Here is a 17,206-nt window from a genome sequence, read left to right as displayed (position 1 = left end):
ATTTTAAGAAATTTGTTTTTGATCCGTAAAATAAATAAATAAAATACACCGTACAAATTTATTATGGAATCTGGGAAGAAGTGGCGTATATGTGTCCGATATTTTGGAGTGTAGAATCACAAAAAAACGTTTGGTCCAAATCCGTGACACACCAACCTGGCCGTCGCTTTATTAATTTCAGAATTAATTGAACGAGATTTTTTATTAGAATTTTATTGTATTAAAATAATTATTTTGCAAATTAAACGTAGTTCCCCGTCAGCCCGAGGTTCTGCTGACAATAGTGCGTTACCTCCAGTGCTGTTACTGCGTTATTTACTTTCAACTTCCTCTTTGCATTCCTATCCAGTTTTTCTAACAAAAGATCCGATTTTCGAAAAAAAAACGCTTTTTTTTTAATTAATAAATAGTTGGCAAAGAAATGAACCGGAGCGTGTCGGAGGCCCGTATCGTTTTTTGATCCCTTTCGTTTCGGAAAAGAGGCGCAATGGAAGAAGGCGACTTGTCCTGCCCGTCAAAGAGCTGTGTACTGGTAATGAAACAATTAAAAAAAACACTTCCAAGCCTGTTTAATAATTAGCGAAACGGCTCATAGATAAACGACCGGGTTTTCAGAAATTCCAGACCGAGTCACAACTGAGAGTTCACGCGAGAAAGCACGACATGATACTCACGCTCAACAAAGGCAACGTATCAACAAGTGAGTCTTTAGAGAATTTCGATAACGTTAAAGAATATTCTCACCAGATTGTAACATCGGATGCCGGGACGTAAGCTGCGTCCAAACAGCTTCCTCTTCAAACGTCAAAATGACATTTACCAGTCTTGACAGGTTCGCGACAGGTTATAATCCAAGCAAAAACATTCTGTTCCACAAAAGACTAATCTACAAATCCTCTTTTATTTAATTAAAAATGAATTCCTGCATTTTGCTCTCCTAAGCTTTACACAAAATATACATAAATCATTATCATGTGGACTCTTGGGCATCGTATTTGTCTCTTTTCCATCCTCAAAGCCTTGCACAACTAAAATTCATACTTCACATTTTGTTTTTACATTTTTGTATTTTGGTTTTAACTAGCTATGTCTACATTTGTTTATAGTTTACATTAAAAGTAGGATGTTTGTGGAGGATAAATGCACATGTATAAATTCATTTTTTCACATCCTACATGTACAATGTTTATAAATCCCAGGGCCTGAAGATGATCTCAATAAACATCAAAATATTGGCAAGATCAAGAAAATGTTTTTCTAAACCTACGTCACACCAGACTGTATCTCACGATCTCCATATAATGATAAATGCACAGTTTCCCAAGTCCTCTAAGTCCTGTCTTTAAAACAATTAAGTTGCGAGATTTCCTTTTATGGCCTGTGGAAAGATGAACCTGCAGTTTTGTTGTTTCTGTAGATCTTGGTCTGCAATGACATATTAAAACAGCAAGGATATGCAAATGAAAATAATAGGAAATTTTTTGACTAAAAAATTTATTGAAATATCTTTTAGCTTCAATTATTTCCCAGAAAGAAGTAAGGTCGAAAATCCTTATTAAAAATCAACTGTGGGCCTCCAACTTTGTGGTTTAGTGGGGCGATCCTCTGGAAGTCATAGAGGCTTAGCTGTTGCTTAAAACCAACTAAAAAAAGTTTTGTAAATGGTCGTGTCATATGGCATATTGAAATATAAACCATTTCATATTTTTGGGTGAAAATTTGTAACTTAATAATGCGCTGAAATCTAATTTTTCTTAGTTCATCTTTTGAAACTGTAGTAGTTATGATTTCATGCGAAACTAGCTAGTTGTAAAAGGCAGTGCATTTTTTAGCTCTTTTTTTCTGTCTTTATCCATGAAAATATTTTCACAAACAGCCTTTTCTTTAATATAGTATTGCTTTTATGAAATGTGATAACAGCGTCTGTAAATTTCCTCAGGTGGGATGTCAAATGTTCAATTTTCAAAAAATATTCAAATTTCCCTTACAGTTGACCAGACGCCGACGCCGACCCGGTTTATAAGGAACTGTGAAGAAATTGGCCTTTTCCAGGACTTACAGAATGTAAACCCGTTCGAGGAGACGTTCAGGAAAGCAGCCGAGAACGTTAAGAAAGGTGGATCTCATAGGAGTGAATCGGTATGTGTGAACCTTTCTCTTTCTTTTTTTACTTTTCATCCAATCACAATATTTGAAACAGCCGTCCTTCTTGAGCAAACCCGCTGGCGATGACCTTCACACTCCCCATTTGTTTCCTGAAGTCCAGCAAGAAATAACAATTAGTAATTATTTATTTATTTTTATGCCAATTATGTTTTAAATTTTTTATCAATTATTCATTTCGTTAGATAATGAAAATGAATGCAGTGAAGAAGTCGTCATAAGGTCAGAAGCTGACACTTCTTTAAAGCCGATTACTCCACAGCCGTAAGTAAAATGAATTCACTCGCTTTTTGTTAGGTGTTTTAAAAATTTTATTTCAGCTCACCTCCAACTCTTGAAGGGCAAAAGAACGAAAGCAACGAAGACCCCGTCCAGGTCATCTTAAAGCTTCCGAGCGGCGGTTTTATACAATTGTCGACAAAACCGTTGCAAGCCATACCAGTGAATAATTCAGTCTCTTTGTTGCCTTCACTCAAAGCGAACAATAGCACGGTGATACTCACCCCGACAACAGAAGTGATTCAGGAACTAACGCAGACCAAGCCTGTAATCCAAAACAGCCCTGATGTTAAATCGGCAAGTTATTCATTAGCATTAAGGGGTGAAGTATAAAAGTGTTTTTTTTTTAATGTTTTGTTTTCTACAGAAGCTCAAAGCTTTTCTCGGAGGATCGACAAAAGCACCAGCTAATTTTAACATATCACCAGATTCGAAATCATCAAATTCAAAACCCTCCCGTGTATGTTGTTTAGTTAATTAATTTTTTTATATTTATTATGGATAAAATCAGAGGAAATTCTAGCTATGTTGTTTTACAGCAGAAAAGAAACTCAAGCCCTAGTTTGAAGAAAATTGTGTCGGAATCCGTAGAAGACGATGCTTTGAGAGAAAAAAGGCAAAAAGTCCTCGAAAGGAACAGGTTTGAATCATTGGAACAATATTTCTAGAAAATAAAATTTTAAAAATTGAGCAGTTAGAGGATATTTGTAATATACTGCTTTCTACTGTCATAATTTACTTTTTAAGACGTGAATAAGTGTGTGTTGCTTTTTGTCTGATTGGCAGAGCTGCCATTTGACTAGTAGAAAGTTAACCTATTTCATTGGTGTTGTTTAATGATTTTAGGATATTTAAATTCACCCTTACATTAAAAAAAAAAAAAAAAAAAAAAAAAAAAAAAAAAAAAACCAGCACCTTGAGGGTTCATATAACCTTGAATTTGAAATACCCTCATAAAAATAAAACAAAAAAATTAAAACATTCTTCACCATTATTTCTAGAGTTTTAATAGTAATATTTTTGACAACAGTATGGCATATATAAACAGATAGCTTAATTTTTGTAATGTACCATTTGTTGTTATTGTACTTACATGTGTTTTAGGGAAGCTGCTTACCGATGTCGTGCCAAGAGAAAGAAGTGGGTCGAGGAACTGGTCCGAAGGGCAGATCAGATGTCAAATGCGAACCGTGCACTCATCCATGAAGTATCCTCGCTTAAAGAAGAAGTCGCCAGGCTCAAGGGTCTACTGCTGGCCCATGCCAATTGTCCCATTACGCTAGCAGCTAATGCACAGTTGGAGTTCACGGGTATAATATTTATTTTAATTATCAGAAATAAAATAAACGACCTGATGAACAAGAAAGGCCCTATCAAGACCTTTAAAGTTTTACGACAATGCCTGATTTCATGTTCAGATGTTTTCTTATATTTCGACCTCAACAGTTTAACTTATGATTTTTCCTTATTGAAGGTGGGATAATAGGTCATCTCAAAAAAAACCACGACCAATTTTTATCCACAACGTTTGGGATTTATTTTTAATGACAGACGACCACTGTTTTAACCATTGCGTTAACTCACCTGAGGAAGGAGTAAAATAAATCTGAAATGTGGATAAAAACATTTTTTTTTTTTAATCCCACCTTCAAGAAGGAAAAATCATAAGTTCATGTTCAGAGTTTGAACAAATTAATAGAGCTTGGCTGTGAAATTATCGATTCTGCTCTTCGTTTGGAGCAAAAAATGCTCAGGAGAAAATTTTCAGAAAATTCTCTATTTTGAAGATATTCGTCAATTTAGGTTTTTTCAACTTTTCACTACCTTACCACATAAAAACGCTTACAACTTTCAAAATGTTGAGACTACAACAAATCCAATTACACCATTTAAAAGAACACTAAATTTGCTGTAAGATACTTCTTTGCAATAATCTGAATGATATAAAATGTTAGCCAATATCAGTTGGAACATGTCAAAATTACAAAATTTAAAATTTTGGTCATGATTGCACATTCTACTGAGGTTACAAAAAAATACCTACAACTTGTCAAATTTCACAAAAACTTTTTCATGTAATATGCTTTACATTGATATATCCAGGTTTTTAAATAACGTTCTAGTAGAGTTGAAAAATAACAATTGAATGTTCGAAAACGTAGCTAAGGTAAATTTGAAGGGGGGGGTAGAAATTCAGAAAGTCAGTTATGCATTCGAGAAGAGGGAAAACACTTTGAGCATTTCCTCTGAAAAGTTCCTCCTTTGTTGTTAGGTGCTTTCTACAAGAAGAACCATTGCATTTTATTGTATGAAGCTTTCTGGTATGGTTTTTGTGAGATTACAGATGTGTCATTTTTATATTACAAAGTGAGTTCTAATTGATTTATTTCTACCCCCAAGTTTTTGGTTGAGATGAAAAAACTTAGATAAAAAGAATAATTGTTATAATAAATTACCAGCAGGCTTTGAGAAGAACCAACTTCCGGGGGTTGAGTCAGGGGTTAAACCTTGGTTTTCCAGCCTCTGGGGGCTGCCCACAGCTAGGTCATGTCAACCCCCAACGCAAACAGTTCTGAAATCCAAACCCATTCACTTTTAAATATTCATTCCTTTTTACCCATTCACCCATACTCAATATTCCTCCATCACCTTTTACATCTAACTATATAACTAACCTAATTGAGAATTAATGGGTACTTGGTATACAGCCATTGACCCTCTCATACTTTCACGCTAGTAAATACACTCACTCTCAACACATACTAGGTACCCAAAACTAAACAGAGATTATATACAATAAAACAACCCTGTTTCCTCCAAAAATCAAAACGTAAGGCCCACATACTCGCTTCCGTGCTCAAGCACTATTCTAATATCAATTTCTATACTGTCTATATGGACCCAATGAATTGCACCCTTTAAGTACACACATCGAGCAATCTTTCTCTACGTGCCTGATACATATGCGGGCTTTGGCCCAAAAGTAAGAGTCCATGTGTCAACCTATCCTTAATCGGGTGAGAATAACCCATCTTCTATGAGTCAGGGCCTCCTATCGACAGTGCTCTTGATGAGCAAGAGCTTCTCTGCCATTCTGTTATTTTCTTTTAATCATGTTTTTCATTGCATTTTTAGCATTAGGGGGCCCTTGATCGCAATGGTTAAGTCTGAAGTTGGGACGTCCCGTCCTTAGCCTTCTTGTCCTATCCATTCCTATTCATTACCCCGAGATCTATTTGTCCATGTACACAGATAACAACCACCATTTTGCCGAGATCATTTATTTATTTTAATATGGGGCTTATGAGCTTGCATATTAGTCGGAGTACAATACCGTTGATTATTAACTATCATATATAGTGGGGGGGGGGGTTCGGTTGCAAAAAAAAAGGCCTAGGGGCAAAGGCGGGAATCAAACCCATGACCTATGATCTACAAACCGAGAGTCTATAATGCTGACCACTCTGCTACCGCAATCCCCTACAAACCCTTAAATAATAGAGAAATTAAAGCTGTTGGGGGGAGAGGCTTTCATGAAAAGAAATTGAAGTAACCAACCTCCTCACCGTATCCCACTGGTTCAAAGGTAGGTTTGCTAATTTGCCGGACGCTATCACTGAATTAAATATATGAACCTTCCAGAAAATTAACTCTCCTTTCTTTCCCTCTTCCTCTCTTTTTATTTTTATTTTTTTTATTCCTCCTGTAGGAATTAAGAAATCTACATAAAATAAAATAATTAAAATAGAATAAACCGTTGAATCATAAATTGGTGACAAACCTATTTTTAAATTCTGAATGTAAGGAGCATGCACATGTATGTGGTGAATAACAATTCAGTTTTCTTTGGAAAAGAAAAAAAAAATATTTGTATTAATTTTAATTTAACATAAAACAAATTAAATGAATTTTTATCTTGAATATAAACAAATAAATTAAAAACTAAACTTTAATCTTTATAAACAAAGAGAAATTAATTGAAATTAATGTACTTAATTTTCTTTAAGAAATTAAATGTATTGAAAATGTCTTGTCTTCGAAAGTACGTGCACGTTAACAAAGGGGTAAAATAAACAAAAATGGCAAGCTTGCATTCAGTTATAAAAATAATAAAGAAACTTAAGTGATGAAGATGTGAGGTGAAGCCCAATATTGTCGGCTCACACTCAGTCCTTGACAATTACGAAAGATAAAAGATTGGAGAGTTTACAAAAACTTTTTTTTCAGTGATACAACTATTTAAATTTGTTTTGTTTCATCTTAAGTCTTAAATTGTCTCAAAACTTCTATAAAAAACTTAGTATTTAAATCGTTAGAAAAATGTGCAAAAAATACTTTGATTAAAATAGTTTTTTTTTTTCCGGTAACAGGTACAAATAAATAAAAAAAGACATTTCTTGTTCAACAATCTTTTGGCAGCATTTGACATAAATTTGTCTTGTTCTATAGACTTTACATTTCGTTCAAATTCTTCCCGCAAAAAATTTCTATAATACATATTTTTTCTTCATTTATTATTCTTGTAGCACATAAAACGGCTATGAATTTGAATCGTGAAAGGCTGACTCTGAGCCTGGAGAAAGCGGCTGAAAATGAAATCATGGATTTGGATTCGCCATCCCTGGTCGTTAAGAAGGACGAGGTCCTCTCCGCGGCTGCACCACCTTCGACACCCGATGAAAGGATAGTCACATTCCCCGAACTCGTAAGTCTCTTTATTCCTTAAACTGTCCATGCGGCTTAACGGCTTTTGTTTCAGGACAGAGATGACTTGACAGAAGTATCTCTTGAAGACAAGTTAGCCTCATCATCAATCGGAACGACGGTCATACAAATAAACCCCAACGTCCTCAAGAACCACAGCTTCAGTTAACATCAAACCAACAGCCCATTCGATCAAGACTACAATGGGGAACTATTCTGTTTTATAAATATCTAATGACTTTTCTATCAATTTTAATTTTCTGTTTATTAAGCCAAATTTCTTTAATTGTTTAAGAACAATTTTTTTTTATACAATTTAAGTGAAATGAGGAGAAAGTTTTTATTTGTTTCATCGTATTACAGTGGAGTCCCACTAGTTCGATCAAGTTTAGATCGAGATTTGCAGAAATTTCGATTAACCAAATAACTAGTTGTTAAGACATATAAACTGGAAGTTTGGAAAAAATCTGGACAAGGATGAAAGTGTTTGGACTTTAATTCTCACTAGTTTAGTACGTCTGATAATTTAAACTTCTCGCCATCTTCAGTTTTTAATATTAATCTTGAGAAGCCGAAATGCGTCTGACATGCTAAACCAGCAATGGCTCATCAAATATTTGGAATCGACCAAACTAAAGGCCCATTGCAACACAAATGTCAGGGTGAAATCTTACAATTTAAAAGTGAAAGTGCAACAAAATCGGGCCAGTGTTTTCATTTTTAATAATTTTTCTTATATTAGCCAAAGTATGTTCCTGGAGTTAATAATTTTTTTGGGGGGGGATCGAATCGATAACTTTTTGAGTCAAGAGTTAATTTAACCCAGCTACCGCCGTCCCCAGTCCAGAGTTAAAATTGGGAAATACCACAATAACTGACCATTAATACTGTTTATATAAAAGTGAAAAATACAAAAATTTTCTTAGCCAACTGAAAGCAGGGTTTAGATAAGCGGGACTCCTCTGGACGTTATTTTATTTATTTTAATGCTTTATCCAAAGAATAACTTATAATCAAAAAACCCGTGAAAGTAGAATTAACTTCCATAAATTTCGTCTCATCACAGTTACAAGAATTTTTTTATATGTTCTCTCTCTGTACAGCTAGTGGCCCAATTTCTCCCAAGGGCTAGTGTTGCATGAGAATAAAAACAAAATGAACAAAGTGTATATGTAATGTAAAAGGAATAGAATAGAAAGAGCTTTTCAATGTTCAGGGATTAATTATGACACGGTCAGTGCCCATCTGAGGTACTCGACCCTTCTTTACACCTCGTATCTTGTCTAATCTAATGACGGTAAGATGTGAGATTGGTGATTAGTTAATATTTTTGTAATGCTTTAGATTGTAAATTAATATTAGGTTAAACATATCATAACTGTTTTATTATGTTACTTATCTTTTAATTGTTTATTATTGCAAAAAAAATTAAATGTACATCAATTCACAAAAGGTGTTTTTCATAGGACTTATGTCAAATTTGCGTTATTTTATTTTTTTATTGTCCAATTAATTGCTATTAAAAAACTGGAACATTTATTTCAAGGTTGAGACTGATATGCAATTTTAATGTGTTAAGGTCATTAAGACAATTAAATCGCATTAACATTGCATAATTGTTTCAATAACAGTTCATTTATGGGCTAAAAGCCATCTCAGCTTGGCTTGCATAAAAAAGAAGTATTGTAATATATAATAATATAAAATGTAAAATATAATATATAAAATAGTGGTTTTGACTAGTAGTGAATACAAGCATATTTATATATAAATATATATTTATATATGAAGCTAAACTAAAAAAAAAAATTAAATCAGTTTTAATTTGACTTAAGCTAACTTTTTAACATTTATGTTTAGTAACATTAAATTAAACCGTGTGTATGTATTATTCTCAAAATGTGATAACGTAATGTGATGTAGCTTTAAAATGTGCTATTTTCTGTTAAAAATAAATAATTGCTATCATTATTCATTACCTTTTCAGCCGTTGTGAATGGGAATTAGAAAAAAACAAAAGGCTGGTTAGCGATTCCACAACCAATGCTCTGACAATAATCCACTGAGAAAACTATACTAATACATAATAATGTAGATTTTATAAATGTTAAAATTTTAAAGTGGTTTCACTTGTAACTTGACTGCATTATGAGGAGGTGAAAAAACAGGGTCAATCAACAACGTTGAGATAGATGGGTTTGAAACACCATTTCTTGAGGTATTTAAGAGTTTGAAAACAGATGATACATTGTAACCTACAATGACGAAACATTCAGCCCACTTGTACACAACATACTTTGCTCTTTCTTTCTTTGCCCACTTTGTTGAAAAGCTTAAACAGACAAGGGCTTATTGACCTAGTCAATGAGATGATAGAGATTTCATCTTGAAGTATGAGGTGATGGACCTGTAGCATTGTTGTTTCTGATTGTATTGGCCTATCCTAGTAATTTTGGTATTTTCAGAACTGTTTCTTACTTTTATGTATAAGCACAAGACAGCACACCAACCGTTTTATAAACTCAAGAAGATGCAAAAGACTGAAGCAAACCATGGAATGGCAAAAATTATCAGAAACAGCTATGCTATACTCAAGTTCACTAGTTTTCATGGTCCGCTTGACCAATTAATATCTTTCAATTAAGGTTTTTAGTTGAGATAAAAAAAGTCAATGGCACAAGCGGGATTCGAACCCACGACCTTCGCTAGATATGCCGCTGTTCTACCACTTGAGCTGTCGTGACTTCGATCCACTTGGACACCAACTTCCCACCTTTTGAATTTTCCCTCCTTTTTGCCATTTTTCAAATGTTGTGTAATCAGTTTGATTCTCGGCTACAAATGAAATGGCTACGGAGAGCTTTAGTGAAGATATACTTAATTTTAACTTATTCAATTCACTAGTTTTCGTGGTCCGCTTGACCAATCAATATCTTTCAATTAAGGTTTTTAGTTGAGATAAAAAAGTCAATGCCACAAGCTCAGAGTTGAGTAGATGGAGGCAAAGAAGACTGCTGCGCCAAGGACAGTAGTACCAATGACTTAAAGTTTGTCAACGTTCTAATGATAATCCATTTAGACTCGATATGTCCACGATATTGATGTTTTGTCAAGTATTTTTCACTATAAAAAAAGTAATGACCTAGAATGACTATCAATAGACTTTTGTTAATTATTCCCACAAGGATTTAAATTGTAATGTATATCTTACAAGAGGAGGCTACAGATCAATTTTAGTTCAGCCTTTTTTTGGATATAAGTTGAAAAATATTGGGAGGGGGGGGTGTCCTAGATATTGAAATATATAATTTATGACAGAGTGATGCAGCTTTTTTGTTTAGCAAGAAACAAAGTTTATAATTGTTTGTGGCACCCCAAAATAATTTTTTTTTGTTAAAATAAAAAAAAAATTTCAATTTCAATTGTTGGGGGTTTTAGAATATAATGGCCAAAAATTGGCCATTAGAGAAGAAGTCTTAATATGCTACATACGGATTTTTGTTTAGGAGAAGGGGTGTGTGAAAAAAGGCCAGGGGCATATGTGGGAATCGAACCCATAACCACAGGATCTACAAGCCGAGTGACCACTCACTGAACACAGAGCATCACCGGGCAGGGTCATTTGGTAACCATGGTACAGCTGGTGCTACTGTACAGGCATCACATGTGACAATCTGGTCGAAAAAAGTCTACTTTGTGCTGTGAAAGCAATGACAGACAAATATTTAGGTGCTAAAGCTTGTTACCGTCGATCAATTTATGAAGAATCCATTTGCTGAGTTTCCTCATTTTCCTACATCAATATAAACTAGAGCAAAGTTTCATTGCTTACTTTGTTGAAGTGGTTGGTGAGGAGCAGTCAGGAAAGAAGTATTTTAGAAAAACACCTTTTTCATGTTTGTTACCGATTCAACTCCATTTGTATCATCTTTAGGGCATAAATTGACAATCTCACATGAAACAAATGACACTACAAGAATAGCACCACATTTTATGCCCTGAAGATGACCTGAATAAAGGTTGAAATATCAGCAAAAATATGTAAAAGGTGTTTTTCTAAAATATTTCATTCTTGACTGCTCCTCACCACTTCAACAAATTATTGAACAGCCAGTTTGTAGAAAACACATTTCATAGCTTACGTTGAGCACTGGTTAGCACTTGAGTTGTTTGACTCGAATCAAGTTCGTCAGCTTTCCTCAATTCATCATTCAAGACAAAAAGTCTGCCAGACGGTGGTTCGTCTTCAATCCCCATTCCCAGAAGCAAACTTTTTCAACCACTTGTGAGCAGTGCATTCGTTTAGTTTCATCACTGAATGCTATGCACATTTTAAAAACTTCCTCAAGTTAAAATTCGTACATAAATAGGCACGAGAATTATACGTTTTGAATCCATGAGAAGGAAAATATTTTATAATTTATGGTGAACTGTTTAAGACATTTTTTTCATTATGAACTGACACATTATCCTCTTGGTATTAAGTGAAGTAAACATATTTTCCTCCTATGAAAATAAAAATGTTAATTAGGTTGTGAACATTTCTGGTTATGTTGTACTTGAATTAATTTAATTTGTTCAGGTAAGCATATTATTATTTTTGACCAAGCATAAGCCAGCAGCAGTTCTCACATTGTGCAGGCTTTTATTTACACTTAACGTCTAATTAACACTTCAAAATTTGTTGTGTTTATCTTGCTTATTTTGAAATTTATAAGCTTAATTGATTTACCAATAAACCCAGAAGGGATATTTTCATAGGGTGGAAAACAGCGAGTAAAAATACATTGAACATTTTTTTCAACCAGCATCATCATAAAAAAAATCATCATTGAAAACTAAAATTTGGACATTTACTTTCATTATACAAAATAAATGCAAAAGGATTTTAAGGATTTTGCAAAAAAATTTCATTAAGGTTAAAAACCAATTTTAATTTTTTTTTTTTTTTGAAAAAATATATTATCAATATTGGTAATTGTTTAAAATTAAATAATAATAATTACAATTGATTATTCATTGTTTAATTTTTTTAACAAAAAATTGTCCTGAGAAAATTATAGATAATGATATTAATAAATATTTGGCAGCAAATGACTGAGTAGTAAATTAATAGTTATTTATTTACAACATATATGAAAAATACTTTTTGTTTAAATAACTATCACTAGCAATTGTCACATCGATTGATTAATAAAAGCTAAACAGTACATCTATGATAACAATTGCACCACTCGACAATTACATTATTAATTCAGCTTAGATTTGTTTTTCTTTTAATTTAATACCACAAAATATTATTTGATTATGAATTGCACAAAACTAAATTTTAAATTTGATAAATGCAATAAATTCATTAAATCACGACAGCTGCGGAAAAAAAAAAATATGGATACTTACTTTGTTATGATGTGATTGATTACAAAACCATTTCCAAAAAAAGAAAAGAAAAAATGTTATATCTTGCAAATTGTAGCGATTTTCCAAATATACAAGATCCCAGAATAAATAATATTTATAATTACTTTGAATGTTTTTTTAAACCAAAATGCTTCGTTAAAATTAAATAACATTTAATTTTTTGTAAATAAATTATCATGTCTCGATACTTTATGAAAAAGTCTCTAAGATCTTGAAGTCAGTTTTTTTTTTGTTCAAGATGTAGTGGACCCTAAGACCTGAAGAGAACGGTTGAGCCACTTATAGTGATTGAACCTCATGTGGGCGATATCTGTTCCCCCTCCGATGCAAGCGAATAATGATGCCTTCTCAACGCAGAAAGTCTCAATCTCTCCTTGGCAAGAGAGTTCTCCAATTCCAAAACCTTGACCTGGGACTCCATTTCGAGGCGCTTAGCGTTGTGCAATGTCAGGGACGAAACGTCCAAGTCATCTGGGAAACAGAAAGTTAAACCGATTGAGTTTTTACTCTTAAAGGACCAAATAAATTCTTTGTAAAATTTGTGTTAAAAAAAATTAAGGGCAAGAAGAGGTGGTATTGATAAAGATTTGAGTGGAAAAATTCACTCAATGTTTTGTGTCACGTCACTAAACTAAAAAATTTCTTTATTGTGGGGGTGGTATAATCTGCCTGCAGACAAGGCATAGAACCCCTTAAGAATGCTGGGCGATGACGGCAAAGTCCTAAAATGCTTGGGTCATTTGAGAAGTGAAAGAGTGTAGCGAGAAGAATGGTAGGGGATGATGGAGATAGGGCATGAGAAAAAATTGTTTTCCGGACTTTTTGAGTGGTTTTTCATCGGGTCGCAGCACTCCAGAGGACTTTGATGGAGTCCGAGAAAAACCAGACAGATTGCTAAGGAGTTACAGAAGATCCCAAGCGTCAAGTGCAACGGTCAAAATCAGGCCACTTTTATTTTTAAATTGAAGATTTAAGTGAAGATTTGTTTATTTTAGCAAGATTATTTTTATTATCTTTTTTATTTGTGTCGGTCCACAGGGTTTAAGTTTTACGTATTGAATGAACGGTGTTAATAAAACTGAATTTTATTTTATTTTGCTTTTAAAATTTTCATTCAAGCTTTATTATTTTGTTGTTGAGTGTGGCGCCCATTGTTTATTGGTATAGCCCCACAAACTTCTCCACCGTGTTACCAGCACCGTAACTTGGGTGAAACATGACAGTTTCATGACCTTTTTAACCATGTAAGACCTCTGCCAGGTTTTCCTAGATTTTTAAATTTCTAAAGCTTATAATTTTATAATAACCTGTTTATTCGTATTTTTTTGTGAAGTTAAACAATATTTAACTCAAAGAATTTATGGTGTTATTACCTGACTGTTCGACGAGCTGAACGCAAGCTTTAGCATTTGTGAGTACACCAGCTGTAGCTTGTGTCACTCCTCTGGAAGCGCCTGTGAGCTGTTCAAGACTCTTGCTTCCACGTTCAGCTTTAACTCGGCTTGCAACAACCAGCTGTGCCGTGCTTGCTGAAATTCCTTGTGCTGCTGCCATGACAAGTTCAATTTTACCACCGCCCGTTACTACCTCGTCTGCCGCTTCACTACATTTGCATATAAATTATTGTCAAATTTATTTAATTGATAAAATATAACCAGGTTTAAATTTAACTTACAGCAAATATGTAGCTCCCATTCCTACAGCTTTTGCTGCAGAAATGAGCCCTTCGGTCCATTGATGATTTCTTTTGTAAAACTCTTTAGCCGTGGCAGAACCCTAAAATTTTTTCAATAAGTAACAAATTTTAAAAGATTGACAAATTCGTTTACTTTTCCCTGAGCGACTATCTCTGCTTGGAGGATTCTCGATTTCTGAACGAGAATTCTTATCGCTTGCATGAGACCGGTGCACGAATCCAGAATCTTTTCGTTGACTTCCAATTTAATACCAGAATCCGCTGCACGAGAGTTAGAGAGCATCTCTTCAATTTTTTTGGCCGCCTCTTCAATTGCCTTGTCCATGGCCGCAAGTTCAGATTCCACAAGGTCTCCGACGGATGTGGAACTCGCCTGTAGGTTGGACTGAAGTTTACTCACCATCGAGAGCAACTCCATCATTTTCTCCTTCATGTCCTTAGTCGAAACGGGACCATTACGGATTTCCTTCAAGCAAACAAGGCAAGCTTCTCCGACTTGTTTACAAACTTCTCCAATACCTATTGAATCAATACAACTATCAGAAACCATTAAATGTGATTTTTTTTAACGAGTGTATTTCAACTACGGGGTGATATGAACCCTCGGGGTGCTGGTGTTTTTGGGGGAAAAAAAAAAAGCAGGTTCAAATGCAGGGCCGCTGGATTTGAACCCAGGACCTTCCTAGACCATTGCGGTCACTGATGCTCCTTAATATAGAAGTTTAAATATAGAGAAAAAATGAAGTAAAAGAGTAAAACAAATTTTAAAATAATAAAGGAGTAAGTGTGATAATTACCAAATTTTTAACTAACTTAATTGGTAAACCAGTTTCTTCATTAATTAAGACACAATTAAGTATAATAACAATTTTTATCACTTACGTTCCCCAAATTCAATGTCGGGAGATATGTTAGAAGTCGCTTTCCCCAATAAGACGAATTCTGCAGTCCTGTGGGCCAACCTTATCACAACATCCGGCGTTATTTCGTTGTCGATTGAGGACATGGTGGAGTCCAGGCCAGAGGAAAGACTTGTCAAATAATCTAGAGAGTAACCGACATCAGTCATCACCTCTACTTTTTCGATATATTAATAATAACAAACCGATTGAACAGGTCGAGGAAGAAAAAGCAGGGTTGTCTACTTCGTGGATCGCATTTTTAACTATTTCTTCTGATTCGCCGACAATTTTTTCTATAACATGTTTTGTAAATTATTATACAAAAGATATTAATAATTATAAAGATGAGTTTTAAAAAATGACGGTCTAGATTCCGATGTACAAAATGTTTTTATGAAAAGGAGATAAGCAGTAGTAAAGAAGGTTGAGTTAATACCAAAATTGATAAAAATTTAGTAGAATTTAAAAACCAACTTTTTTTTTATCTAAGCCCTTTTTAATTACAGAAACGTACCAAATTGTTTGTTTAAATTATCTTCTTTTTCCTTGACTTTGTTATTAACAGTATTTAAGTTAACCTCAAGTTCTCGTTTTTGACTTAACAAATCATGCAATTCACTTTCAGCATGACATTTTTCTTTTGTAACAAATTCCAATTTGTATTCTAATGCCTAAAAAGAAAATTAAAGTTTATAATAAGTTTATAACTAGAATCTAAGTTTAATATAAAACAATTTACTTGTTTTTGTTCTGCAGCGGCATCTGCCGAGGCCTGTAGGGTGGCTAGCTCGTTCGCAAGCTCTTCTAGTTTTGTCTTGGTGTTAGTATCCAATTCCAAACTCTTCAGACTGGACAGTTGCCTGTCGACATCTGCTTTCTAAAAACAGTTGAGATTTCAATTTCCCGCTACGCTCATGATAACGACAATTAAGTGTGCTGTTCGATAATTAGAATTTTGGCAGTATGAGATTCAACGTTTGACACATTTATTTGGGAAATTATTCAACAAAAATCTGAAAATTGAACAGCTCTAAGACAAAATAAATAGAAATGATCAGTGATGACCAAAATGCAGTTATAACTTTACTAGTTCAACACATAGACGTACAACATTAAAATCTCATTGATCTAATTTTTTCTATCAGTATTTACCTTATTTTCATTTTAAGAAATAAACAGACCGTCTGATTTTTTTTTTTTTTTTTTTTTTGAAGTTTGAAGTGAAATTTTGAAAATACAGCAGGGTCACAATAATCCAAACACAGGCTAATCTGAAGGACACAATAATCCGAATGGGCTCACACAGTAGTATCCCTCAATAATATTTACAGCCCACCGAGGTGATTCAACCCATAAACCAGAACACAAAATTACACTATCAAAAAATGTAATTAATCATTGAAAATTAATCTGATAGATGTTAATTTCAATGTAGAAAATTGTTGGTCAACTGTCTCACCATGTCTGATTCAAATGTCTAGTTAAAATCTTAGCCCGAACTCGGTTGTTGTTGACGATACTCCTCCATCTAAAACGACCGTAACTGAATCCGAGGTTCAACAATGGGCATCGGGTGGTTGTGATGACAAAATAACAAATCAAGAAATTTTAACTGAGAAAAAATTATGCGTGTTACTACTAATAAAGAAGCAGAAGAGGAAGTCAATAATAAATGTCCCCCTCCAACATCTGCTGCTGAAACTATTAAATCTCTAAACACAGCCATTAGTTGGGCCAAGAAAAACTTGAAGAGCAAGAGGAAATCATGCTGCTGAGACGCATAAGAGAAACAGCTTTCGATCAGCACTTGGAAACCAGGTTCAGAAGAAAATTACTGACTTTTTTACACATTCATAAATAATTAAAACTTGAAGTTACAATATGTTGTTTGTATTTACCTACATAATAATTATAAGTTTGCACGTTTAATGAAACGTGCAATACATAATTGTTGTAGTATTAAAAACCTGCAGTTAATCCAAACTATTCGATAATCTGAACAAACCCCTTTCCCCAATTCCGTTCGGATTATCGCGACCCT

At 34.0% G+C, this 17,206-nt stretch overlaps 2 protein-coding genes across 6 annotated transcripts in view; one reads left to right on the top strand and one right to left on the bottom strand.

The window, feature by feature from the left end:
• The first annotated feature begins 284 nt into the window (after positions 1-284).
• Positions 285-8,268, top strand: LOC106663685 (cyclic AMP-dependent transcription factor ATF-2). 3 transcript variants are annotated; one of them, XM_014388717.2, is made up of 11 exons: positions 285-532; positions 616-700; positions 1,991-2,139; positions 2,201-2,282; positions 2,349-2,427; positions 2,484-2,739; positions 2,810-2,902; positions 2,985-3,082; positions 3,547-3,752; positions 6,969-7,147; positions 7,202-8,268. In XM_014388717.2, exons 1-11 carry the CDS (start codon positions 488-490, stop codon positions 7,313-7,315), a joined length of 1,386 nt encoding a protein of 461 aa, XP_014244203.1. In that variant the 5' UTR covers positions 285-487; the 3' UTR covers positions 7,316-8,268. The 3 variants fall into 3 exon arrangements, with proteins under 3 accessions (XP_014244203.1, XP_014244202.1, XP_014244204.1); XM_014388716.2 differs by having other exon boundaries at positions 2,982-3,082; XM_014388718.2 differs by having other exon boundaries at positions 286-532; positions 596-700; positions 2,982-3,082.
• Positions 8,269-12,233: 3,965 nt separating this feature from the next.
• The window catches only part of LOC106663627 (huntingtin-interacting protein 1), a 22,797-nt gene continuing 17,824 nt past the window's right edge, over positions 12,234-17,206 (bottom strand). For all 3 annotated transcript variants that reach the window (XM_024227128.1, XM_014388595.2, XM_024227129.1), the window contains 8 exons: positions 15,905-16,042; positions 15,680-15,836; positions 15,369-15,458; positions 15,146-15,307; positions 14,397-14,782; positions 14,243-14,343; positions 13,941-14,170; positions 12,234-13,038 (listed from right to left, as the gene is read on the bottom strand). In XM_024227128.1, coding sequence (XP_024082896.1) covers positions 12,863-13,038; positions 13,941-14,170; positions 14,243-14,343; positions 14,397-14,782; positions 15,146-15,307; positions 15,369-15,458; positions 15,680-15,836; positions 15,905-16,042 — 1,440 coding nt within the window. In that variant the 3' untranslated portion in view covers positions 12,234-12,862. The remainder of the gene's footprint in view (positions 13,039-13,940; positions 14,171-14,242; positions 14,344-14,396; positions 14,783-15,145; positions 15,308-15,368; positions 15,459-15,679; positions 15,837-15,904; positions 16,043-17,206) is intronic.

This window comes from Cimex lectularius, unplaced genomic scaffold (genome assembly GCF_000648675.2).
Source record: "Cimex lectularius strain Harlan isolate CLEC.00 unplaced genomic scaffold, Clec_2.1 scaffold204, whole genome shotgun sequence".
In the NCBI taxonomy this organism is placed as follows: Eukaryota; Metazoa; Arthropoda; class Insecta; order Hemiptera; family Cimicidae; genus Cimex; species Cimex lectularius.
The sequence above is the reverse complement of the archived record's forward strand: the minus strand, read 5'-3'. Positions and strand labels throughout refer to the sequence as shown.

Coding starts and splice junctions, on each gene's coding strand:
- LOC106663685 (XM_014388716.2), top strand. CDS start 488: ATGGAAGAAGGCGACTTGTCCTGCCCGTCAAAGAGCTGTGTACTG. Junction 2,740..2,809: donor ACAGCCCTGATGTTAAATCG/GCAAGTTATTCA, acceptor TGTTTTCTACAG/AAGCTCAAAGCTTTTCTCGG. Junction 3,753..6,968: donor TGCACAGTTGGAGTTCACGG/GTATAATATTTA, acceptor TTATTCTTGTAG/CACATAAAACGGCTATGAAT.